General features: G+C 45.2%; 1 protein-coding gene across 1 annotated transcript; it reads left to right on the top strand.

Moving 5' to 3' along the window:
• Positions 1–15: 15 nt before the first annotated feature.
• On the top strand, positions 16–27,942 carry nkd2b (NKD inhibitor of WNT signaling pathway 2b). The gene is made up of 10 exons (XM_062986012.1): positions 16–294; positions 375–401; positions 497–582; positions 23,806–23,863; positions 24,255–24,364; positions 24,484–24,579; positions 25,083–25,233; positions 25,530–25,614; positions 26,544–26,647; positions 26,742–27,942. The coding sequence occupies exons 1-10, from the start codon at positions 270–272 to the stop codon at positions 27,221–27,223; spliced, it is 1,224 nt and encodes a 407-aa protein (XP_062842082.1). The 5' UTR covers positions 16–269; the 3' UTR covers positions 27,224–27,942.
• The last annotated feature ends 53 nt before the right edge of the window (positions 27,943–27,995 follow it).

The following is a 27,995-nucleotide window of genomic DNA, read 5'->3' as shown; positions in this document are numbered from 1 at the left end:
GCAGTTGGAAGGAATTAAGAGGACGGAACGGACGGACGGAGAAGCGAAATGGATTTATTGATGTAACTCTTGCTTTATATACAGTTTTCTTCAAAACTAGTGCTTTATAATGTCGACAGTCTTAAAATAAAGCATTGGATAAAGCGTGGAGTTTAATTTCTGTTCATTTTCTCAACCGTGGGACATGATGTGAAGAGCATCTATCAGCACCAGTTGAGGATTATAATTGCAGTTAGCGAAGTGCTAATTAAATATTATAGATTCTTGAAATGGGTAAACTTCAGTCCAAACACGGTGAGTTAATGCTGTTTATTTAATTTGATCTAACTTTAATAAAGCTGATTTAACACTAATAACTCTTGACTGTTTTACAGCCTGTAAACGTAGAGAAAATCCTGAAGGTGAGAATCATCTGTTATTAATAATATATGCATTACATTAATATTTATGAATGTAAACAAACATAAACATTTATTTTGTGATTTTACTTTGTTAGGGGACAGTTTTGTAGTGAGTGGGTTTCTTTCAAAAAGAGGAGCTGGTGAAAATGAGAGATCTGAGCTAAAATCACATCACATCCAGGTAATGTGGGCATGATTTAATATTTAATATAGTATTATTTATACATATATGTTCAGTTGTAGATATTTAAAATCATACTTTTACATAGCATCAGAATTTCTGCTCGTTTTGGGATGCTTCTGATCATGCATTAATATATGAACCTATTTAAAATCATGTGGATGTTTGGCTTAAATATGGGATTTGTCAGCTCATATTGTCATATTTATGTTAAGACATAAATACATAACACATTTATAATGACATTTTTATGCTCATTGTTACATTTATATTTTTTACACAGATTAGTCTGCTCGAGTATGATGTATAGCTCATATTAGAATATTATATGTATTATTTATGTGGTTTATATGCTTATATTGGAATATTTAAACTGATATTTTAGTGTTATTGCTCACATTGACACAATTCCACCCATACTGGTACAGTATTTACATACTGGTATGTTCAGAATTTGGAACTTATGGCTGGATAAAATAGCAGTGTAATAAAGATATTACTAAAATCAGTAACTTTATTGACCAAAAACATAACAGTGATTTGTATAAATGTATTAAAACAATGTATTTTATTAAATACAAATAATGAAAGACAATTTCTGTCTTATCAGCTTCTCACATCTTGTCTTAATTACCGTTATTTGGTCATATAATAATATAATAACCATTTTCTTTTAATTCCCTTCTCATATTTGAGTCGTTCTGTTCATTTCAGCTCATCTCTGGTATCTGACCTGCTGTGTGGTGAAACGTGTTTAAAGTAGAATTTTGTAATAATGTGAATTGTTGTAATGTTGTTATAATGGCTCATGGCTTTAATATTACGTTTGAATGTAGTTTTATGGCATCAGTCTGTATGCTCACTGTTTTATACGTGCCTGCTGTTGATAGATGTGGTTTCAGTGATATTTATTTTCGAGAGACAGTCTGGACCCTCAGCGTCAGCAGCTGATAAATCATAAATCAGTAGGACGGATTGAACACCAGGTCTCAGTTGTTCACTAGGATTTACAAATCAGGTCAGCAGTGAGTGCCTTCACATGGCCAGAACTGTGTGTGTGTGTGTGTGTGTGTGTGTGTGTGGAGACTTCTAAGGTTCTGAGACAAGTCAAGCCAACTGTCTGGTGTTTTGCTTTCTGTCACACTTGGCACCAGCACCATGTGTGTTTCCTTATACACTACTTTTTACAGTATTGGTTGTGACAGCCTGGAGCCGTGTGTGTGTGTGTGTGTGTGTGTGTGTGTGTGTGGTGCCCACAGGCGGCATTGCATCACACACCGAGTGTTATTTCGAAGGACACAAGAGAGAAGTAAAGAGGGGGCAGGAGGACTCATGGATGAAATCACACATGTTCCACATGTGCTCGCGGATCGTTCAGGACTTTCATTGAACTTCAAAGATGAATTCTTGAGAAAACAGGGCCGAGCTTTGGGAGGGTGTGTAGTGTTTTATTTAAACAGTGTCTGGCTCTGTGTGTATTACAGAGAGCCTCTTTCACAGCACTGAGAGGGCTGTTAAGAGTTTCTTTGGTGGCAGGTGAGGCTTGTTTAGTGTATTTTGAGTTTGTGTGTTAGAAGCTTTCTCAGTTCTGGTGCTCTATATATTTAATTCTAGTTTTATATCTCTTGTCGGTCAGCAGTGGTTTTGGATTGCTTCGTTCTGTTTGCCCCACCATAATGCCTCAGACTCCGAGAATTGAGAACAGCAATGCAAACGCAACACAGCGTTTATTACTTCAGATCGGGTGCAGATAAGAATCACGTACTGTGCAATCCAGAGTGTCCGTCAGCAGCAAAATATCAGCAATAATAAATCATAATGAACTCTTTGTAAAGTGGCTGTGAGGCCTTTTGAAGTCCAGCGTTGTTATCATGACCGGAGAGACGTAATAAATCTACACAATCCGCTCCAGTGTTGTAGGTTCAGATAAACAATCGTTTAAAATATCTCATAGGCAGTTGTTTTGTTATGTTATTTCAGGTGTGAAGATGTTTTTATATTCATTGCTCCATTTTCGTATGAAGTCAGCACACTTTGTGTCCTCCAGCTTCTCTATAATGAGAAATCGGGACAGAAGTAGATGAGTTAGAGAGAGATTAGGTAGAGATGTCGGACATCAATCAGAACATTCTGGATTTGAATCTTGACTTTGCCATGCAGCCACAGTTGGACCCTTGAGCAAAATAGTAAAACGTGGACAGAAATGTCAGTGTACAGTATATGTTTATATATATCACAAATAAAGGCATTTTATTTACGTATTTAAGTAGGGATGTAATGATACACTCTATACAATAAAATACTATATTTGTGCTTATCTTTTATTTATCTAAATAATAAATATACTATTATTTCTGAGGTAGGTACAAACTATGCAAAACAATGCTGCACGTTTCCCTTTTTGTGTAAAAAAACTGAAATGAAATAAATCCCACATTAAATAAATAAATAAATAATACAAATAAAGAAAGTATCCCGACATAATTAAATTTGGCTGGAAAATTCCGAACCTGGCAACCCTGTAGTGACGTCAACCAGGCGAGGTGAATAACGCCAGCGCCCTCTGCTGTTTAAAGTGAATATCGATTCATTATACATGTCAAATCAGTTTGAATCGTTACACATGTGAATTGATTTTTAACTTGTCTTGTGGTGCCTCGTTACATCCCTATATTTAAGTCAGGTGTGATCTTATTTAGGTGTGAGTTCCGGGTTCGAATCTCAGCGATGCTGTCTCCGCTGTCTCTCGAGGCCTGCCTTGAGCCCAGAGTTGCCCAATGGAATCCGACTTGTCGCAACCATGACCAGGATTGTATTTTATGCAAAGCCAGAACTCTGTAGCAACATAAACAAAGCAGCGCATGATTCTTCCATAAATTGGGTGTTTAAATATAAAGTTTTAAATATTTTGAGGAAAATCTCAGCCCCGTCTTTTACTGTAGAAAAATCCAAATCCAAATGTCAGCGTTTCCTTTCAAACACTTTTGCGCCCATTGTTCCATCTGGTTTATTGTCGGTGGGTATGAGGGGTGGGGGATGGCATTCCTCTTCTGTCAGGCTGTGACTTCAAAGCTACCCCTTACTAAAGGCTCTGATAGCTGCTGTGAGTTCCTGCTTCAGATATCCAGGGGGGGTTGGGGGACACAGAGAGGAAGAGGCTGAAGAGGGAGAAAAAACAAACGAACACTCGAAGGTCAGGAAGTGACTGTTACCTTTACCTGTAACTCCGGTTTGCAAACATCTCTCTTATGCCTGGTTCACACTACACCGTTTTTACCCTGACTGGTCGGCGCTAGATTTGCCGTCTCGGGAGCAACTCGGCGTTTGCCTCAGCTCTCAATCGCTAAGTGTGAACTACTCAACAACTCGAACAACTCGATTTCTAGCTCGTCAAATATCTGGATCCGAGTTGGCCGACTGGCATTGAGTGCTGTGTCGAACAGCCAATGAGAACGCAAGATACGGTGTGAGGGGAAACGCAGGAGAGGAGTGTAAACAGGTGCGACAGGGGCGTAATATAGTTTATATCAGAATACATCAGCACACACAGAAGTTTTACAGTATTTCTGATCTTATCGTTCTCTATAAAACACCCACACTGCATTGCAATAAATATTTATTATTCTCCAACTCACTACAGAACAATCCATGCTGCTCGTGTTGCCAAATCCACTCAGATTCATTTATTTTTCCTCCTTGATTTTACGCTGCACATCAGCGCACAAACTTTGATCGCTCGCTGCTTGTTGACGTGGATTTTAGGACATGGTGTCATTAAACCCCTCGTCACTTCTCGCGTTTGTTTTCGTGACTAAACGTAGTTTAGAGACCAGAGAAGCTTGCCTGCGATTCCAGTTGGTGTAGTGTGAAACCCCATCAGTCGTGTAGTGTGAACTTGGCATTATTCGGGATCAGTTTTCCATAAAAAACCCCTCCAATAAAACCAAACCAAATGATGATCCAGTATGCCCCTTACGAAATGACATGTTGGTAAAAATTCCATCATATATTATTTTTAGACAGACAGAATTCAGGAAAACAACCCGAAAACAAGTGCTGGACAAGTTTACTTCAGTTTATAACAAACAGGTGACAAAGAACAGATGTAGGGACTCAAACGAAAGTTCTTACCCACAGTGTTTCAATGTGCAGTCACAGTAAGAATTACAATCTAAACTTTACTGTATCACGACCTGCTTAAACAGTAAAGCTTAATAATTACAGCAGCTACAGAGGATTTAATACTTTGGTTTCTCTTTGGCTTGGACACGTACAAAGAGACCTTATAGTGTAGAGCGCTGCACTTACAGACTTACAGAGAATAAAGAAATCATTTATAACAGTTATTTAATGATAATTTCACTTTATGTATCACTTAATATCATTAAACCCTGACAGTATTATGACAGTAATTAAAAATACACAGAATCGATCCCATAAAGCCCCCACATGTACTTAACAAAGGTGATATATTTTAGTGTGGAGTTTATCTACAGACAGTTTATCCAGAAGCCGTAGAGAGAACGACGTGCTGAGGTACGATGTGTAAAAGAGCCTCATAGCCCGAGGATTTAGGAGATGAAAACTGCGCTCACGGCCCGTATTTACACCAAACCGGTCTGCTCACTCATAAATAACGAAGGTGTAATTAGCTCAGCTTAACGCGGTACTTACGGGTGTTTTACAGATGCTCTATAGAAGCGCCTCCTCCTCCCAAAGCTACGCGCTGGGAGGTGAAACCCAAGGCCTCGTACGGATGGGAGTTACGGGCCGGGCGACTGTTGACTGATCAAAGACTCTCGGCGCAGAAACACGCCTCTGTTTTTCTTTCTTCCTCTCACCCTTTCAAGAGCGCGAGAGACAGAGACGGAGCGAAACGCGCTGGCCGGGCTTCAGAGGAACGCGAGCCGTTCTGACGGATTATCACAGGTGTTTAAGTCTGAGTTACATAAACACCAGATTAAGGTCGTGAGAGAATGAGGAACAAAAACAATAAGAGATAATGAGAGTGACGGAGGGAACCCTGCTGATTCGTGGCCGTTAACGTTTTCCAATGCTAATGTTTACATTTGTTCACCTTTGACCTACAAATTTGCATCAACAGCCAACAGAACAACTGAACCGCTGTGCTGACCTCTGAAGGGCAGATGCTTCATGTAGAGCACAGCTCATTGGACATGTGCGCCAGCGGCTTTTAACACCTAGGTGCGCTTACAAGGGTCTGGGGTTCAGTTCAAGTCAGTGTGAATGCAGACCTGTCTGTCTTGTGTTTGGAAATAGACCCACGTGATTGGTCGAACATGTCACGATACTTTATGTTCAGGTTTTATACTAGTGTAAACAATCATATACACTGAATACTGGGGCGCTTTAGATAGACAGATTAACTGATATCTGACACAGTAGTCATTGTACAGTTGATGCTGTCGGTTAAAAAGGTCGTTTCCATCCATCTTCACCAGCTGATGGTCGGTTTGCATTGAAACCAGAGCTGCAGATCTTACTACAGGGTGAGAGTGCTGTTCAAATCATGAACGACGGACCTGTTCCGCATTAAAATCCTAACTGGAAGTTTTTAAACACCGTGTCCACTCACTGTCCACTCTGTTAGACACTCCTACCTGGTTGGTCCACCTTGTAGATGTAAAGTCAGAGACGATCGCTCATCTATTGCTGCTGTTTGAGTCGGTCATCTTCTAGACCTTCATCAGTGGTCACAGGACGCTGCCCATGGGACGCTGTTGGCTGGATGATTTTGGTCGGTGGACGATTCTCAGTCCAGCAGTGACAGTGAGGTGTTTAAATACTCCAGCAGCGCTGCTGTGTCCGATCCACTCATACCAGCACAACACACACTAACACACCACCACCATGTCAGTGTCACTGCAGTGCTGAGGATCATCCACCACCTAAATAATACCTGCTCTGTGGGGGTCCTGACCATTGAAGAACAGCATGAAAGGGGGTAACAAAGCATGCAGAGAAACAGATGGACTACAGTCAGTAATTGTAGAACTACAAAGTGCTTCTATATGGTAAGTGGGGCTGATAAAATGGACAGTGAGAGTAGAAACAAGGAGGGGGTCATATGCAATTTGTTAATGAAAAAATCAGGGGTTCACATTTTATTTTCCATTCTGTAAATAAGAAAAAATCGAACTGGGGTTTAATTGTTTTTTAAAAGGTCGGCTCCCTCCAACAAGCCCAAAATCCATTCCGAACCTGAGTATGAACCGCTGGAGTTATTCCTATTTGATACTCGAATTTTTGAGACTTACTAAGATACTTTTTATATTAGTCATTTATTGATCAATATCATCATCAGCACGACCTCTTCATCACTTCTTTAATGCTCCGTGCTTGTTTAAAAACCATTACTGTTCAATCTTTTTAGACCAGACCTTATTGTGCTAAAGGTACTTCCATATTTAGGAGTCTTTGCGAGTTTTAGGAGCGCTCCCCCCCTTCACCTTATTTTTCTTGGATGGAGCTTCAGAAGAAAGCGATCTGTGAGTCTTGATGTCTGAATGAAAAGCATGTGGCTGCAGTCCAGAACAGCGGGGCCTTTCAGCACAGCCTCTCACAGCCGGCTCTGGTTTGGGCAGCATGAGTACAGGAGGGGTGAACCGGAGGGTGGGCTTGTGTTTTTTATATTGAGGCCTTTGAAGGGCGTGGAGGAGTCGTTTAAAGAGGGTGAGTGGATTTGGTCAACTTTGATTCTTACCCATGATCTTCTTTACCATAATGTCACTGCACCAGTCCCAACATTATTGATACAACACACTTTTTAATGCAGTACCAGAAGATTGGGTGTGGCTTCTGCAGCTGTCAGTCCCAGAACAGGGGGTGTGGCCTATGTAACTGTCAGTACCAGAAGAGGGGGTGTGGCCTATGTGACTGTCAGTCCCAGAACAGGGGGTGTGGCCTCTGTACCTGTCAGTCCCAGAACAGGGGGTGTGGCCTCTGTACCTGTCAGTCCCAGAAGAGGGGGTGTGGCCTCTGTACCTGTCAGTCCCAGAACTGGAGGTGTGGCCTATGTAACTGTCAGTACCAGAAGAGTGGGTGTGGCGTCTGCAGCTGTCAGTCCCAGAACAGGAGGTGTGGCCTCTGTACCTGTCAGTCCCAGAAGAGGGGGTGTGGCCTCTGTACCTGTCAGTCCCAGAAGAGGGGGTGTGGCCTCTGTACCTGTCAGTCCCAGAACTGGAGGTGTGGCCTATGTAACTGTCAGTACCAGAAGAGGGGGTATGGCGTCTGCAGCTGTCAGTCCCAGAACAGGGGGTGTGGCCTCTGTACCTGTCAGTCCCAGAAAGGGGTGTGGCCCCTGCACCTGTCAGTCCCAGAACTGGAGGTGTGGCCTATGTAACTGTCAGTACCAGAAGGTCCCTTGTAAATGTAAATGTAAATGTACCAGAAGAGGGGGGTGTGGCCTTTCTACCTGTCAGTCCCAAAACGGGGTGTGGCCTCTGTACCTGTCAGTCCCAGAACAGGAGGTGTGGCCTCTGTACCTGTCAGTCCCAGAACAGGGGGTGTGGCCTCTGTACCTGTCAGTCCCAGAACAGGGGGTGTGGCTTCTGTACCTGTCAGTCCCAAAAAGGGGTGTGGCCTCTGTACCTGTCAGTCCCAGAACTGGAGGTGTGGCCTATGTAACTGTCAGTACCAGAAGAGGGGGTGTGGCGTCTGCAGCTGTCAGTCCCAGAACAGGGGGTGTGGCCTCTGTACCTGTCAGTCCCAGAACAGGAGGTGTGGCCTCTGTATCTGTCAGTCCCAGTACAGTGGGTGTGGCCTCTGTACCTGTCAGTCCCAAAAAGGGGTGTGGTCTCTGCATCAGAACAGGAGGTGTGGCCTTTGCACCTGTCAATGCCAATAAAGTAGGCGTGACCTCTGCACCTGTCAGACCTAGAACAGGGAGGCAAGACCTCCACACCCGTCAGCCCCATTAAAGAAGGCGTGGCCTCTGTACCTGTCAGCCCCATTAAAGAAGGCGTGGCCTCTGTACCTGTCAGTCCCAGAACAGAGGGTGTGGCCTCTGTACTTGTTAACGCCATTAAAGAACCTGTCTGTCTCAGTGAGGTAGGCGTGGCCTGTGCACCTGTATGTTTGAAAACGAGGTGTGACCCCTGTACCCGACAGCCTCACTTAAGAAGCTGAAGCGTCAATCGTGGCTGAATTGAGTTGATGATTGTTTCTTTTCACCTTGACATGACAGCAGGTGGATTGGCTACTATAACTTGCCCAGAGGTGTGAGTGAAGGTGAATGAATGGTGTAATGTGTTTACTGTGTTGAGGACGTGAAGCCGCCGGCTGGTTATCGGTGCGAACTCGCTCATCTCGTTTCTCCGCGTTAGAGAAAGAAGATCTGAACGAGAGCTCCTCACCATGAAACGTTCGTGGCTTTGAAACATTTATACGTGAGGCGCAGCGACGGGTCCAAAGCAAACAGCGGCTCGGTGCTGCGCTTCTAATGTCAACACGTGCGTGTGTGTGTGTGTGTGTGTGTGTGTGTGTGTGTGTGTGTGTAGGAAAGAACCCGGAGGGAACCTGTTTATGGACGCGTGTTAATGGCTACAGTTTTCGGACTCTTCGTGGATGTGTGGGTGTGTCTGTGTGTGCATTTATTCGGAGGGTCGTTATTTTGTGGACAGAGCTTTGAAGATGTTTGCTTGTTTAAGCTCTCGTCATCAGTCATCCAGCGGGAGGAGAAGCGCTGGGATTGGGATTTGTGCTCACGCTTTGTACTGGTTTGGTTGAAATGTGAAAATATGCTGTTTTGGTGATGCTTTGGGTTCGAATCCCAGTGGTGCTGCCGGCCGGTCATATGATCGATTTGTTTGATTTTAGAACAGTAGTGAAGTACGAACCAGATAATGCTGACGGATCAGGTTTTGTTCTGCTCTCCTGATCATTACCTGGATCCTGTATCAGGCCTCAACCTCGCTCATGCCAAGTTCACACTACACGACTGATGGGCGATGGGGGGTTTCACACTACACCATCTATCACCACCTGAAATCGCAGGCGAGCTTCTCTGGTCTCTAAACTACGTTCTGTCACGAAAACACACGTGAGAAGTGACGAGGGGTTTAATGACACCACGTCCAAACATGCACGTCAACAAGCAGCGAGCGATCAAAGATAGTGTGCTGATGTGCAGCGTAAAATCAAAGAGGAAAAATAAATGAATATGAGTGGATTTGGCAACACGAGCAGCATGGATTGTTCTGTAGTGAGTTGGAGGTTAATAAATATTTATTGCAATGCAGTGTGGGTATTATGGTTTGTAGAGAACGATAAGGTCAGAAATACTGTAAAACGTGTGTGTGTGCTGATGTATTCTGATATAAACTATATTACGCCCCGTCCCACATGTTTACACTCCTCCCCGCGTTTCCCCTCACACCGTATCTTCGCTCTCATTGGCTGTTCGACACAGCATTCGACTCATTGCCAGTTGGGCGACTCAGATCCAGATGTTCGACAAGCTAGATATCTCTCTTCGGTCGAGGCGCTCGGATCGAGTTGTTGAGTAGTTCACACATAGCGATCGAGAGCCGAGTTTCGATCGCCGAGCGAACGCCGAGTCGCTCCCGAGCCGGCAAATCTAGCGCCGACCTGTCTTAGGGCAAAATCGTGTCGTGTGAACCAGGCATAACGTGATATTTCGACTCGTGCCACTTGATGTCCAGCCAGATTTATGTATTTGTGTGCATGAGTGAAAATGTAAATACATTTAGAAATAAAAATAGTTGAATAGTCTTTGGTCTGAAGCTATCTCATCCTAATTGGCGGCTCTAGCTTGAGAGGTTCCGCCAGCCGGAAGATCTGGAGATGAAAAAAATATACCTGCCTGGATTTCGACTGTTTCGACTCTCCGGCCTTTTCTCAGCCCGGCCGAGTCTGTCGGATCCATTTCCACGTTTGATGTCCGGGCCAGATGAAACACACACGGACTCCAGGCCCGGTTTCGTTTGTGTGAGCGAGGTATGATTTCATACGAAAGCTCTGTGTGTGTGTGTGTGTGTGTGTGTGTGTGTGTCGTTTTGCTCGTTTCTGAGCGGACTTTGTTGTTTTTTTCGAGCCTGCCCACAGTCACAGATTATTTTCTGTCATGGCTGGAATTTTGGAAAGAGAACGAGGGAGAAACGAGGAGGTTTGATTGAAACCCAGCGCTCGCTGCTGAATGATGATGGTGCAGTGAGATGAGAAACGGAACATTTACCCAAACCCTTGATTTATTAGGCTAGAGCTGAAGTGCTGTATGGAGGGCAAGTTGTTGTTAGGAGACGTTGAGAAGTTCCTCACATCACTACAGCTCATTGTGCAATATTGTCACACATCACTTTACTATTTAATCATTTAATTACTATTCAATGTTTATACTGAAACTAAACCTCATGCATCATTACAGTTACCAGCTGTCCATTCTTACGTAAAATACAAGAAATACTCAGTTCTAGTTTTTCTCTTTGCTTTGTTTTGTACTGTTAATTATTTGTTGTATTATGCTACTGGGGCTTTAATTTCCTTCGGGATCAATAACAGACAATCTGTCTGTCTGTCTGTCTGTCTATCTGTCTACAGTGAATGTGAGAGACCTACACCATCAACACAGCTTTTGCTGGGTGTTCATCTGTGTGATCATATTGGTTAATAAACGAGGTGTTTTACATCTTAAACTTCATGTCCTGCCCTGTTTACACAGTTTTGACTGGTACAATTTAAACTTCTGTACAAAGAAAACAACAGGAAATGTGTTCACTATATGGGCAAAAGTATTAGGACGCCCCTAATTATTGAGTTCAGATATCTTAAACACACTTGTTCCCATCAGATGTATAAAATCAATGATGTAAAATAAATCAAATCCTCAAAGGTTTAGGAAATGTCGTTTCTGTCATGTGGGGTGAAAACAAAATATTTTATTAACCAAAAAAATAAACGAATCACAACCAAAGATATTAAACTTGACAAAGAAAAACTTAGCTGAGTCGCGAATCCCCATCGCAGCTTGCGAGGCCGGCGCGCTCAGTTCTGCAGGGACGGAGCCAGTCTAAAGGGAACCAGAGGAAAGCCGAACTTCGGGCGATGAGATGGCTTTATCACCAACTGCGCTCTGCCGCAGCTGGGAATGAGCCCATCCATAGGAAACAAGAGGAAAGCCGAACCCGCTGGTGAAGAGATGGCTTTGTCACCAACCGCGCTTCGCCACGGTTGGGAAGGAGCCGACCTGTTTAGCACACGGGACACATCGAACTCGCCGCAGCGCAGTTCGGGGAACCCGATGACTATATCACGCCTTGCCACGGCTGGGAGGGAGATGAGATGGCTTTATCACCAACCGCGCCTCGGCACGGCCGGGAAGGAGATAAGCCGATCTCACGGAAAACTAAAGGGCCAACTTCAATTAAAAGAAACCAAACCAAACTAAACCAAACAGAGCAGAAGACACGACAACCTGTGGCTGCACCGTGCCTGCTTCAATAAGCCGCCACAGCTGCAGGTTGTCAGCCTTAATTAGCAGTCCTCTGGTTTAAAGCCATTTGATCACGTGGCTCTGTAATCACTGCGACGCCGGGGACCAGAGGTAAATTCACCCAGCGCCGCAGTGACCCTTACAGTAGCACTGTCGCCTCACAGGGTTCGATTTCCAAGTGGAGCGGTTATGGTCCTTTCTGTGTGGAGTTTGCATGTACTTAGCCTAGCAGTTGAGGTACTGGACTAGTAAGCAGAGGGTCGCTGGTTCAGACCCCACCACTGCCAGGTTGCCACTGTTGGGCTCTTGAGCAAGGCCCTTGACCCTCAATTGCCTGGACTGTATACTGTAAGTCGCGTTGGATAAAAGCGTCTGCTCAATGCCGTAAACGTAAATGACTAAACAGGCATGAATTCCCATAGGGACAAAAGCCTTCCCATGAAAGAGGGTGGTGGTGCCACCATAATAATAGGAATAGGGTGTCCAACAAGCTTGTTGTAAGTGCTTGTGTCCAGATACTTTTGGCCTTATAATGTTCGTGGAATAAACTGCAGCTCTGACAGACAGATGGAACTGTGGGAACTGAAGCTGTAGTTGTAGTTTCTGTAGACTGATCCTGGCGTTCGCTCGACTCGGCTCTTGTGTCGTGTTGATTTAGCTCTGATCGCCGGCTCTCGGGGGTGAAGTTTGAGCTTAACAGCTGAAATTAGCGTCTTGAGATGCGTTTGATCGGTGGAAAGCACACATCCTTTTCTTTGCTCAGGTGCCGAGTAAACAGCGATCGGATACGCCCGGGTTTCAACCCCCCGCGCTGTGTGAACACCCAGGGGGCGAAGCCTCGCTCTGGAATTGTATTTTTTCCCGTCCACATTGTTCATTGTTTGCTGAGGCACTAACACACGTCCAGAGCGCGTTCACAATCGCGTGTGCTTGAACGCTCGCTAAAAAAACCCATAATGCTTTTCTGACTCTCCAAAAGACTTCAAGCGCGAACTAGCGACACCCTAAACCCGACTTCCTGCTGAAAGAAAGGAAAGATGGAGGCAGGATTAGACAGGTCGGTGTTTGATACAGTGCTGCTGGATTTTGTGTGAGTATCTGTCATTTCATGATTGTTGGGTTTTTACAGGTCAGATTCACATCAGCTTTGATGCTCTGTAGCCACGCCCGCGTCTTTATTTAAGGATTTGAAGTTAATCATGCTTGATACGTAATGTCCTGTTTAAACCAAAAGCAGAAGGGTGTGGGTTTGCTTCCAGGGTTCAAACCCCCATCAGCAGGTTGGGCATCTACATACATGATACATGACTGGCTACGTCTAAGGGTGGGAGGATCACAGAGGCCTCGAGATAGATTGGCAACCTCCTGGGGTTTATTAGAGTTGCTAAATTGTGGTCGGTGGTTTCAGGAAAACAGGACCCGCAGTGACCCTGACCAGGATAAAGTATTGGAAGTTATCATGGACTGTGGATCATGGACACAGAACACACAGAATATGTAGAACACATAGAACACACACACAGACACAGAATATGTAGAACACACAGAACACGTAGAACACAGAACACACAGAATATGTAGAACACACAGAACACATAGAACACAGACACAGAATATGTAGAACACACAAAATATGTAGAACACACAGAACACATAGAACACACACACAGACACAGAACATGTAGAACACAGAACACGTGGAACACAGAATATGTAGAACACACAGAATATGTAGAACACACAGAATATGTAGAACACACAGAATATGTAGAACAGAACACGTAGAACACAGAACACACAGAATATGTAGAACAGAACACGTAGAACACAGAACACACAGAACATGTAGAACACAGAACACACAGCGGCTTGTGTTTCTTTCACTTCCTCCCTAAAGCCGGCGTTTATTTTATTGTTATCAAAGAAAAAGAAAAAGCACAAAGTTTCTCAAAAAAGCTCCAGACTCCCTCTCTCAGGGCCTCTAACACACACACACACACACACACACACACACACACACACTCACACACACACTCACACACTCACACACTCACACACACTCACACACACTCACACACACTCACACACACACACACACACTCACACACACACTCACACACACACACACACACACACACACACACTCACACACACACACACTCACACACACACACACACTCACACACACACACACACACACTCACACACACACACACACACACACACACACACACACACACGTAGGTACGGCCATTATTCTGCTCATAAAGTCCCTTGCACACATCTGAGAGTGGTTAGCTGTTGAAACACATGCTGCTTCAAAGCTGGGCTGGAAACGGCAGACTGGCCTCCCTCCACAATCCCCACATTCCTCTCAGACCGGGGGGGGGCGCGAGTGGCCCCCGGCTCTTACCCAAAAACCATTCCCACCCGCTCTCGCCAGCTTCACTCACTTCCAGATGCTCATGAGCGAGTCTTCCTGAGGAGAAGTGTGAGGGATACGCGAGCGTGAGCTAATAACATTTTAATATTTACATTCACAGCATTTAGCAGACGCCTTTATTCAAAGCGACTGACATTATTGTGAGAGTACACAGTCTGAGGGTTAAGGGCCTTGCTTAGGGGCCCAACAGAAGCAACCTGGCAAATGTGGGGCTTGAACCAGTGACCTTCTGATTACTAGTCCAGTACTTTAACCGCCCTCATGGTCGTGCCGTATATTCAATCACGATTTTACAAAGTTGTGATACACAGGCGTGGATAACATTCTTCTTTAATCAATATTTATGCATTTAATCGCCAATTTTCCTCCCAATTTAGTCATATCCAATTACCCGATTGTATTTTACCTCCACTGGTGCAGACCTGTAACTAGCACACGCCCCTTCCGACACATGTTCGGTACTGACCCCTTCTTTTCACCTGCATCAGGGTGGTTCATATGGAGATCCGTATAGCGCACGGGGAGTCACACACACACCGATCTCCATTATCCCCCGTCTCAGTGCAGCGCCATCGGTCAGCCAGCAGGGGTCATAATTGGGCTTCACCTCGTCTTTGGGCAGTTGTAGCCTAGTCTTTAAGGTGCTGGACTAGTAATCGAAAGGCTGCCGGTTCGAGCCCCACCACTGCCAGGTTGCCACCGTTGGGCCCTTAAGCAAGGCCCTTAACTCTCAATTGCTTAGGCAGTATACTGTCACGGTCGCTTTGGATAAAAGCGTCTGCTAAATGTCGCAGTTATGAGGAACCCCTACAGCCCTCTCTTTCTCAGACAAGCCAACTGGTATCCATATTTGAACTGGTGTGTTTTAGTGCCGCGCCAACCTAGCGCCCCAGCGGCACCTTTTTTTAACATCTTTCCACCATTCAGATCTGTTGGACTCTCAGACAGAACTCTGGCTTGACGTTCTCAGATACTCCCTCAAGAAGAACAAGAAGAACATGATTGGTACATTTCAGGTGCATACCTGGCCCCGTTAGGAGCTCGCCTGTACCCTCAGGGGCGCGGTTTCATTGTCTTTACCTGTTCGGTGGTAATTAGATCCACTTTCACATCGATCTGCAGCTTCTAACGTCCGCGTCGTGTTAACACAGGCCTGGATGATGGAATCAGGCTGAAGAATGTCACTGTATCAGCTCATCTTTGTACTCTTACCCCCATCCTTACACCACAAACTCACACTGAGAGGCCATCTTATCTCCTCCTGTTTCACCCAGATCCTTATCACGGCATCTTCTGCCCGCGTCCCTAAACTTAACGATACTTACATTCTCTTGTATCTGTGCTTCAAGAAGACCAGAACTCCGGAGGGTGGATGCGTGTCCAGTTAGAGGACTTGATTTGAGTATTAGTATCGATGTCGACGCTGCTTTGGAGAGATACGCTATACGGCCAAAAGTATTTGGACGCATGAGCTTGACGAGCATCCCATTTCAAAAGCTATCACTATTAAAACAGAGCGACCTCTATGTGACCTTTTCAGTGACAAACAAATGCCACCTTTCTAAGAAGGCTTCTCACAGGACTGACGTTTGATGTTCTGGTCCATTTCAGAGCTGTTGAGTTGAGCTCAGCCCAACAAAACACACCGTGATTTGATTTCATCGTTTGATTCATCTTCATACTGCTTCGTTCTGGTCAGGGTCACAGTTGGTGCTGGACTCAGTGCAAGACAACCCTACAAACTCATCTGGCACTTGGCCACGACTGGATTGGGTGATTTTGGTTGAAAAGCTTCAGTGGAACTCAGCAGACGACCCACGTTTGACTGAAATGAAATGACAGGTCACTGCAGTACTGATGTTGGCGTAGTGTGGGCGGAGCTGAACGCTGCGTTTTACTGGTCCTGTAATCAGCGTCGCAAGACTGTGGGAATTTGTGCCCGTTCAGAACATTCGTGTGCACGGCTGGGCACCGATGTTTGATGTTCTGGTCCATTCCAGAGCTGTTCAGTGGGGCTGAGGTCAGTCTTCATGTCCTTATAGAGCTTGCTCTGTGCACATGGGTACAGTCATCCTGGAATAGGAGAGGACCTTCCCTAAACTGTTGATGCAAAGTTGGAAGGATGTGATTTCCTCTCCCTATGATTATTGATTTATTACACCTGTTAGCGACTGTTGTGGCTGAAACACATTAGTTGAGTTGGATTTTGGGGACCTGGTTTGGTCCAGTGTTCGCTCTCACAGATTGTGGGTGCCGCCCATCTAATAGGCCCTTCGTTCAGCCTGTAAGAGACCGTAGGTGAGAGAACCTACCGACCGCAGATGTGCCGGATTCCCTCGTTAGGTCAGGTGATACCGGATCCTCTGTAACCGCGACTCCAAACACACAGGTTCTAACATTCAGTCTGCTAAGTGGATTCAGGGCTCCTTTTGATGCCGGCTTTTTGCCATAGATGAATTACGTTAGGGAAATGCTGGTACACACACACACACACACACACACACACACACTGAGCCGGTTTCTCATGTTGACGTGGTTTCCAAGGTAGAAGAGCAAATAAGGGTCGTTAAGAGTCACCTTCTTACTGCTTAAGATTAGATGGATACGGAGGAGTCTCGTCTCGTCTTTGTGATCAAGTTCTCACGTTACGTTTAAAAACATGTTTACATTTCTGTTCTACACACATGAGCACCATTTAAAAGCCACGTTTCCACCCAGCACTGTCCTGCTAATTTATATTATTATTATTATTATTATTCGCATTCTTTGTCTGCACATCATGTGGCTGAAAAACACAGATTCAGTGTCTGTATAGTTTACACCTCATGATCTTATGAACCGAGTCCAGTTTGGGTTTCCTCACGTGCTCAGTGGGACTGGGTCTGTCTGTCTGACACCGGTCACCAGTCAGGTTGACAGTTTGTCTCACCTCATATCTCAGATCCTCCAGAGTTTGTTTGTTTGTTTATTAGGATTTTAACGTCATGTTTTACACTTTGGTTACATGCATGACAGGAACGGTAGTTACTCATTACATTTACATTTTCAGCATTTAGCAGATGATTTTATCCAAAGCGACTTACAATACAGTGACAGTACATTGTCTAAGCAATTGAGGGTTAAGGGCCTTGCTTAAGGGCCCAACATTGGCAACCTGACAGAAGTGGGGCTTGAACCAGTGACCCTTTGGTTACTAGTCCAGTACCTTAACCACTAGGCTACAACTGCCCTCATTACACAAGGTTATATTGAACACAGTCATGGACAATTTACCTCACTTGCTCGTCTTTGGACTGTGGGAGGAAACCGGAGCACCTGGAGGAAACCCAAACGGACACGGGGAGAACATGCACACAGAATAGACCGGACCGCCCCACCTGGGGATTGAACCCAGGACCTTCTTGCTGTGAGGCGACAGTGCTACCCACTTAGCCATCGAGCCGCCTTCCTCCAGAGGTGTGTGTTTACTGTCTGGAGCACTTTTTCGGGTTGATGGGTGTAGTGGGTTATCTGTTGACCCTCTTGTGTTGGTGTCAGAAATGTCAGGATTTGAACCGCACATCCCAACAAAACACACACACACACACACACACTGTATCAAACACGAAGAGAGAAAAACCAGAGGCTGCTGGTAGTACTTGAGCCCCGGAGTACTTGCAGGTATCATCATAAATTGCTTTATTCATCTTCACTCACTGCGTCATCCTGGTCAGGGTCACAGTTGGTGCCACACTGGGTGCAAGGCAGAAACACACAGTGATCAGGGTTCCAATCCATCCCAGTTTTGCACACTCACTAGACAGGTGAAAAGAAGTGATGTGTGTCAGAGTGGGTGTGTGACACTTGGCCATGACTGGACTGGGTGCAGAAAAGGGGAACGAATGCAGACGACCCACGTATGTCTGAAATGAAATGACAGGTCACTGCAGTACTGATGTTGGCGTAGTGTGGGCGGAGCGGAACGGTCCTGTAATCTGCGCCACTTTGTTTAGCTGAAATGAGCAGGTTTCACAGCGAAAGATCAACGTTCTAAACGACCGTCCGAAAGCTGCTGTACACGTGATAACTGACTTTCATAAACACCCAGAGCTCTGAGACAGAAACACACTGGAAATGACAATCGTCCGTGATACGGCAGAGATTTTAGCCCACATTAGAGATTTTAATAGGTTTATTAGACCTAAGTCGTGAGTCTTGGAACACATTAATGATTAAAATCTTTCTCACTTTTCTGTGCACGTTGTATTTGGTGCACCAACATCTACATAACACGCAGAGTCCATTAGATCGAACGTACTGACCACGTAAAGAACGTTTTCAGGTCCTTCCCGACTCTCCGCGTCGGCCCTTAAAGCGGTCTGAAAAGCTGCGTGTGCTTACGAGAAGCGCTCGCTTCGTTTATTTTTGGAGAGAACAAGGGGAAGGGGGTAATGAGCTCTCGGAGGGGCCCCAACATCTGGGAGAGATTTTCGTCGAGGCGATGTCGAGAGCTGCAGTAACTCTTTCGGTTCCTTTACCGACGCGGCGCCCTTCTCTGCGGATCAGGACGCGAGCGCTCCGGGGCCGGGACAGAGCCGGGGACGCCGGGGGGAACCCGATACGCGGACAGAGCCAGCAGTGGCGCATGTGTGTGTCAGACCGTGAGCAGATGACGCCTTGATTTAGGGCTTGGTGCGACTTCAAAAGACGGTTCTGGTCTGCGCCTCCTCTCTGACCCCCGCGCTCGCTGCAGCTGTTGTTTCGGTTCCACCGAGGCGCTTCCTGACTGTTTTATGTGCTGCCAACACAAAAAACATTCTGCCTTTACTTGACCTCGGGGTAAAAAACACAATGACACGGGGTGATACTGACTGATCAAATCTACCAAAATTATTTTCCAAATGGTGTCGGCACTAATAACACCAATAACACCGCACAGCACAACAATGAAACTGCTTCTGAGTTACACATTTAATAGTTTAACTTGCTAAACATTTGTATTTGGCTCTGGTTTCCAAAAGTATTCAATGTGGTCCATAATGGAGGTTTTATAATGGAGTGCGTCTCTGCAGTAATAATGTTAAAGAATCCACAATATTAGCTGCTCAGGTGGCGCAGCGGTAAAAACACACGCTGCAACCGGAGCTGGATCTCGAGTACGTCGTATGGAATCCAGCTCGGCGATTGGTCTGTTGTTCAGATGGGCGGGACTAAGGTCGGATGTGGGTCTCTCTCTGTCAGAATGGTGCGGTTACGACCTCTGCTGGCTGATTAGAGGCTCCTACACGGAGATGAGGGAAGGAGTGCTCTTACGGTGTGTATCTCCGCACGCAACGCTAGGTGGCGCAACACTCGTCAATGTGTGGGTGGCAAGATGCACACGGCTTGCTGCTCACGTGTCGGAGGGGATGTGGGTTAGCTTCGATCTCCTCGGTCAGGGCAGGGACCGGCATAGGCGGAGGGGAAGCACGATGCAAATTGGGCAATTAGACGCGGGGAGAAAAAGAGGAGAAAATACATTTAAAAAAAAATAATTCACAATATTAAGAATATTGAAATATCAGGGGACTCTGTACACGCTGTGGAATATTCGGGGCTCTAGGTACTATTTCTGTGCAAGCGGATCTACAAACGGAAATCGGATATGACTAGATTAGGAGAACCCAGAAAAGGTCGTGAGTCAGGGAACAAATTAACGATAAGACGAAGTGTTGCTGTATATTTTTAACGCTTTAAAGCGTCCATTAGATCAAACGTACTGACCACGTAAAGCACGTTTTCAAGCCCGTCCCGACTCTAGGTACTATTTCTGTGCAAGTGGATCTACAAACGGGAATCGGATATGACTAGACTAGGAGATGAAGTGGAAAAAAAACAGAAAAAATATATACATAAATATTACAGAAGTGATTTGGACAGAGCAAATCAAGACGTACTGATGCCTCATAACTGTTAATACCGTTTTTTTGTAATTTTATATATCTTTTATATCTTTACATTTCTATTTTTACTATATGTGTAAACATATGTATTTAATTTTATATGTATATCTGTTTAAACATTTTTATATCTCTATATTCTTGAAAGCAGCTGTAACGTTGTAAATTCCCCCCTGTGGGATAATAAAAGTCTGTCTGATCTCATCTTATCTTAAAAAACTGCAAATTTCCTAGAATCCGGAGCTAGTTCAGCATTTCTGTTGTCAAATTCATTTCTTTAAATTAATAAAAATGGGCTACTTTTATATCGGAAGCAAGACGTTTGTAAAGATTCGTTGTTTAGTGTAATTTGATTGAATCAGGGCTTGGTGTTGTGGTGCCTCACCTCCAGTTCATCTCCAGGTACTTTAGTTTTCTTCCAGATCCTCAGAACTCTGCAGACGTTTGAGTTGCTGCTCTAAATTGTCCTCGAGTGAGTGAATGGGTGAGCGTGTTTTGTAGGTTGATACGTTAGAGGTTTGCAGCCCTGATCGGGGAAAGCTAAATACTGAGGATAAGCGACTGCAGGTCTGAATGGAGTGCCGTAATGCGTCTCTAATATTCCAGTGCATATAAAGCGTGTTAGCGCAGGAACATTTTGGGATTTTTATCGTTAGTTGTGGAGAGCAGGGTGTTTTTTTTACGTTTAAATTGAAGTATTTCTCTTTTTCTGGAGAACCACAGCTTTCCTCTGGTATTTTGTTAGTGGATGTAAAAAACACATCTGGTTTTAAGTTCGGGCCGAGTTTCCTGTGGAACTCAGACGGTTTCGCTGCCTCTCCTGTTACACAGCGCCGGATCGAGAAAAAAGAGATTTATTTATGTTTTCTTTTCATCGATCTGGCGACCCTTTGACGCCGAGACAAGGCTTTGAATTTCTTCAACAATCTGTTCTTTAATTCTGTTCAGACGATAAACCTGGAACCTCGGATAGAAAAGATCTGAGATGATTATTAGTTCTTTCATGATTAGTGCTGATGTGTGCAGAAACACACGGGTACGTGTCCTCCACCCGGGGCGCTCTTAATTAAACATGTGGGCACCACATTGGCACAGTGGGTGGTGAAGTTAATGGGTGCAGTGCCACATGTGCTCCGATGTGCACCGTTACATACACTAAACGCACAAAAGTATTAGGACCCCCCTTTTAATTAACAGAGCAGTTGTAGCCTAGCGGTTAAGGTACTGGACTAGTAATTAGAAGGTCGCTGATTCAAGCGCCACCACTGCCAGGTTGGGCCCTGGAGCAAGGCCCTTAACTCTCAATTGCTTAGACAGTACACTGTCACAGTACTGTAAGTCGCTTTAGATTAAAGTGTCCGCTAAATGCTGAAAATGTCATTATTGATCACCCACAACAACTGATCAATTCTAATTCTGATCAGGGTCACAGTGGTCACGGTTCACCTATTCACTCACAAACTGAGATTTGAACCAGCTGATCCACCTTCTTTATGTTTTGTCTTCGTCTTTTTGTCCTATTAAATGGAAAAAGCTTCTCGTCCCTGATCCGTGACCCTTGAATTCTGACCTCTGTCAGGCCCCCCGCAGAGCTTCTGCTCAGACCAGGCTTCCTTCCTTTCTTCATGATCGCTCTATCAGTCGAATGCTCCTCTGAACACTCAGTAACGTTAGTAACGTTTAGAAGATCCGCACTAATCCGTCAGCCAGTCTCACTACAAATCAGATTAGCGTCTTTAACGGCGAGGCGCTCGTTCCAGCGTATCTGTGCGAAACGCCGAGCACAGCGGCCTGCGCTTCCGCTATTAAGATCAGAACCGGTCTGGATTCGGGTGGTGGGCGAGTGCGGTTTCCCGCCGCGCCGTTCGCTTTTCCAGACCTTTTAGTCCTTAATCACTTCCATCTCAGCGCTGAGGAATTTTCCAGCAGGTTAGCAGCCAGAATTCCGCTCATTCAGCACCTCGCACTCTCGGACGCACGTGGAAAGCTGAAATAATCCTTGAAATGATATGTTTTCAATAAAAACAGAAATCATTCATCACCGAGCGTCCTCTACACTCACCGCTCACTCCAGTGGTTAGCAGGGTTTAAACTTCTCAGCTAAATAAAAAAGTCCATTTCCGAACTACCAGATCAACTTACTCACAGCCAAGAGACAAAAATTCTTCATCCAAATGTGCGGAATTACGTTTGTTTATTTTTCTTGATGCTTTTCATTACTTGAAGAATTTCTTCTTATTCGATGTTAAGCACCTAATACGGATCTAATACGGATCTGGATTGTATTCCACTCCGTTACTCATGTTTAGCAAGTAGAAGTTCCATTTTTGTGAAATTACATGCATTATATGCTTTTTCCTCCTAATTTAGTCGTACCCAATTCCCCAGCTGTATCTCCTCTTGTGCTTGTTTTCGCCTGCACGAGGCGGGTACGCACAGGAATCAGTATCGCTGTGTATTATACACATTTTTGTGCAGGGCCTCGACCAGCCAGCAGAGGCCGCAATCGCTGCAGCAGCGATGAGGAACCCCTTCTGCCCGTCCACCCTCAGAAACAGCCGATCATGTCTGTGCAGGCGCCCGGCCACAACGTTTACATTTTCAGCATTTAGCAGATGCTTTTATCCAAAACGACTTACAGTACAGTTACAGTATACAAGGACCTTGCTCAAGGGCCCAACAGCAGCAACCTGACAGTGGTGGGGCTTGAACCAGTGACCTTCTGGTTACTAGTCCAGTACCTTAACCACTAGGCTACGGTTAACAGGCCTGGTTTGTGGTGCTTATATGGTGTTCATTCGGCGTGGCTGTTTAGTGATGTAACTAGGCATGTAACGATACACTCTACCCACGATTCGATGCAATTCACGATACCGGGTTCACGATACGATTTTTCCCCAATTTTTTAAACAATGTCAATTCGATTTAATGCGTGGAATTTTTTTATCGGTTAGTAACCGTTTCGTGGTCCATCGTTACACCCTAGACATAACCCAGTGCTAAGCAGCTACACAAACGAATCATAACTGGTCCAAATTACCAGTGATTATAGATGCATAATGACTAGGTGCTGTGTCCCAAACCACATTGTATTATTAATGACATTATTTCTAGGGAGCGAACTTGATCTAGTCTACAGTTTAATATCCTGTGATCGTTTCTCTGACAGTAGTGAGTGAATAAAGGTTTTGGTGCCCTAGATGATTTTTGATCCTAGGCGAACTAGATGAACGCGTTTATTGTGAAGACCTTGATATGATTAGTTTTTTTTCTTCAGCAGCAGCAATATGATGTGAATTTGGACTCTACACACCAGAACGCACAAGTATGCAGACACATGTTGAGTCTGTTTCCTCGGCTTCACTGAAGTTCTGTATCTTTGTCCCTTGCAGAACAAGAGCTGTGAATTCAAGGACGGACAGTTTGGAGAACAACGCTGCCCACTAGAGGGTAAGAACATAAACACTTAGCCTCATGTTGTAATTACTCAGTGTTTTATATATGGACAAGCAGTATCCTAGTGGTTAGAATACTGGACTAGTAATCAAAAAGGTGTGCCAGGTGTTGGGCCCTTGAGCAAGGCCCTTAACCCTCAGTTGCTCAGATTGTATACTGTAACTGTACTGTAAGTCGTTTTGGATAAAGGCGTCTGCTAAATGCTGAAAATGTAAATATAAATATAGACAAAAATGGAGCAAAATAATAAAAACAATAAATACTAACACTGCGCCACCATGCACCAAAAATGCTAAATGAAAATAAGCATACATTGATATTTACAATACGCTTTATTCTTTATTCAGATGTTTAACTGTGTGTGTGTGTGTGTGTGTGTGTGTAGTGGCGTTGCCTCCTGAGAAGGCAGAAGGATGTGAGAGCTCTCTACAGTTCGTGCACAGTGAAGAAGGACAGAAAGAAAGCAGCCAGGCGAGGAAACGCATCAACCTGAATGTAAGCCTGAATGTCCAGCCTGAATGTCCAGCATAACGTCTCGGGTTAAAGTGTGAAAACACGACCGGTGCAGATCAGCGCATGTAAATACGCATCTGTGTGTTTGTGTGTGTGAACAGGAACTGCAGTGTGACGTGTCCATGGTGGATGAGAACAGGCAGGAGTGGGTCTTTACCCTCTACGACTTTGACAACAGCGGCAAAGTGACCAAAGAGGTGAGAAACACATCTTACAGCGCTGATGTCCAGGAGCTGGTCTGCATTCGCTACTAGATACTAGATTTACTACATTATCAGGCATGTCTGATCCAAAATGACAAGGAAATGTGGCATACATTCTTCCTGGTCATGGATGCAGTGGGAGGAATACACCCTGGACAGGACATGTGTCTATGACAGGGCAGTGCACACCTACCCATTCACTTACACTCGTTTTATTCTCGTATTATTTATGGCGAGAATATGGGTCTGTTCGGAAATCTAGTGATCTCTCTACATAGACGCATTTTACATCATCCTACTCTCCCGAGAAGAGGGCGTGTCTAAGTTCTAGATGCCTTAAAATGCTCCTACTGAGGCGTCTCAATTCTGAGTGATCTGACTGAATAACGATGGAGCGCCCGACGCCTCCTCAGCGCTGAGGGCAATTTGTTTACACTACAGTCGTTTTTTATATTAATTTCATGTGTGTGTGTGTGTGTGTGTGTGTGATCACGCAGGACATGTCCAGTCTCATGCACTCTATCTACGATGTGGTGGACACCTCAGTGAACCAGTCGAGCCACAGCAAAAGCAAAACGCTGCGTGTCAAGCTCACCGTTACGCCCGAGTCCAGAACCCGGAGGAAAGAGCACACACACACTGGAACAGGTACAACACACGCTCCCATAAAAAACTCATTTATCCTCACACACACACACACACCTTCCTCTCCTCGTCCTCTTCTGCACATGCTTAAACCATCTGGCTCGCCATCCCTCTAATAAACTCCTTCCTGATCGTCCCAGCGAGAGTCGCAGCATCTCTATCTCCTGCCCTTTTATCAGACACACATTTAACATATCTAGATGGGCTGAATTAAGTTGCTCTGAGCTGTTTGGAGATGAAACGTGTGTGTTTGTGCGCTGCTCTTGTGTTAACGGTCGACCGCACTCTTCTCGTTTTAGACCGGGACTGGAACTGTAGCCGTGTGACCTCAGCTCAGCAGGAGGAGACGTCTCGAGCAGACAAACGCCTCTCCACACAAATAAGGTACCTTATAGCAGAGATGTTCACAAGTCACAAAATACGAGTCCGAGTCAAGTCACGAGTCTTTAGGCTAGAGTCCAATATAATCTACACAAAACATATATTATAAATGTAGCGTAGAAATAAAGAAATAATCTGTGAGTTCAGATAAAAACAACAACAGATTAGCGAGTGTATTTAGCCGTTTTACTTCGTGTCTTTACTTTCCTCCTCATTGTGTAAATGAATGTAATTTCTGTAACAAGAAGGTTCCAGTTAAAAGCTTCAACTGATACGTTTTGTTTTCATTACAGAACAAAAGCGCTCGATAAATCACGGCACAGCGGCCAAAATCCCAAACACAGCAAAAACAATCATAACCGCTGCTTACCTTAGCTTCTGTTCTTCCAGATGCTATTACATTTATAAGCGTGCGTCCCATTAGGAACAGAATCCGTTATTTTGTAAATGTGCTTATAATTAAAAACCTCCAAACTTTTCCCGGTCGTGAAGTAAAACAGGAAGTGGTTAGAAAGCCGATCGAGCGTTTCATTACCACGTCATCTGTGTGACGCAAACCGAATAAATGCAGATAACAGCATTTCTTACTAACAATTACAATCAGACGCTCTGATTGGTTCAGAAAGCGGTTCTTACAATCATTAGCTCCAATTCTGTAGGAGCGTTCCATTCACCCCGGTCGTTCCTGTGAAGTGCACTACGTAGGGTACTCCACCATTTTAAGTAGGGAGCGACGCTTCATCACTACGCCGGAAGCTGGCTGGAACATTTACACGTTGTGTGCGTTGCGGGTTAAGACGGCCAAAACGGGTTAATTATCACACGTAACTAATGTTAACACACGCTGACGCTAGAGACTCATTAAGGATCATTAAATAGTTTTACATTATTATTATGTTTATACACACTAAATGTGTGTTACTGTTTTACAGAGACTCCCTGGAGAGGAATCATTACTGTGTGGATGAGAACACAGAGAGAAGGAATCATTATTTGGACCTCGCCGGCATTGAGAACTACACCTCCAGATTTGAAGGTAATACAGAGGACCCCGAGCGGCCGCGGTATGCTACATGGCTGTACTAGTGCAGGTTTAACCCGTTGCACCCTCTCTCTCTGCGTTTCCACAGTCACAGCGCCACCTGCAGTGCAACAGGATCGTTCCTCGCCCCCGCCTCACCCTCAGAGCCGCTCCCGCTCGCACGAGCCGGACTCGCACTCTCATCAGCGCCGATCGCAGATCATCGGCGATCGCTGCGCCTCCCGCGCCCTCCACTCGGGGAGATCTCCTAGAGGGGCGTCCAAATCAAGCGGGGCCGCTCCGGCCAGGGGCAGCAAGTGCTACGGGCACCACGGGGGGCAGGACGTGTATCATCTGCCCCAGCAGAGCCCAGCTCAGCACGCTCACGCACAGCACCCTCTGCAGCACAGCCACAGCAAGAGGCCGAGAGCCAGAACCCCCAGCAAACACACCCACCCGCCGCCCCCGGGGCCAGAGCGGGAACACGCGCACCCTGCAGGGGTAGTCATGCCCGTGGTGCAGCGGCACGAGCATCATCACCATCACGAGCACCATCACCACCATCACTATCATCACTACCATCAGACATGACCACACACACACACACACACACTCGTGTACCGTGTACAACCAGAGACCGCAAGACCAGGGGCCACATGTATGAACGTGTGTGTAGAATCCAAAACCGAAATGATGCCTGTGATGTGGCAGCTGATGAAGCAGATAGGCAGCTGACTCGCATTAAGAGGCGTGTCCTTTTGCCTTGCCATTTTGCCATTGACTAACCTGCACCTCGTAAGCATTCATTTGCTCCAGGTGGAAGTTCTTTTATACATCACGGTTTCTCTCTTTCACACTTGCCAGCTCATCTCAGCATCGTTTTTTCTGCAAACACACCCTCCATACATACGACCCCTGGTTTCTAAAGAACTGTGGAACTCGTGTGTTTCAGCTGGACACTCGGTGCTTCGCTTGCGTTCACACACGTTTCCGGTGTGTCACCGGGTTACAGTGACTCGAGCTGTTCGGACTAATCTCAGGTGAAAGCTGCTAATCTTTAAGCTTTCTTCAAGCTAAAACAAGGCTGCTTTCTTCTCGGGGACCCCCGCTGTGGACTGAGGGCTCTCCTTACCAGGGTACACATCACCACTGCCAGTAATGTAACTCTATAGTATCTCTGTATGTATGAGTGTATTATTCGAAACATGTTATCATGATTATACAGCGTATGCATATTTATCATCATCAGTATCTATGCATATATTTTGTCTCTTTTTATACATATTTTAATAAATACTTTACACATCAAAGCCTTGGATGTCTTACTTTTTCTCGTATTAAAGTCTGTGTCTGTTTACTAGAC

This window comes from Trichomycterus rosablanca, chromosome 23 (genome assembly GCF_030014385.1).
Source record: "Trichomycterus rosablanca isolate fTriRos1 chromosome 23, fTriRos1.hap1, whole genome shotgun sequence".
Taxonomy (NCBI): Eukaryota; Metazoa; Chordata; class Actinopteri; order Siluriformes; family Trichomycteridae; genus Trichomycterus; species Trichomycterus rosablanca.
This window is presented reverse-complemented; position numbering and strand designations above follow the sequence as displayed.

Coding starts and splice junctions, on each gene's coding strand:
- nkd2b (XM_062986012.1), top strand. CDS start 270: ATGGGTAAACTTCAGTCCAAACACG. Junction 402..496: donor ACGTAGAGAAAATCCTGAAG/GTGAGAATCATC, acceptor TTACTTTGTTAG/GGGACAGTTTTGTAGTGAGT. Junction 583..23,805: donor TAAAATCACATCACATCCAG/GTAATGTGGGCA, acceptor TGTCCCTTGCAG/AACAAGAGCTGTGAATTCAA.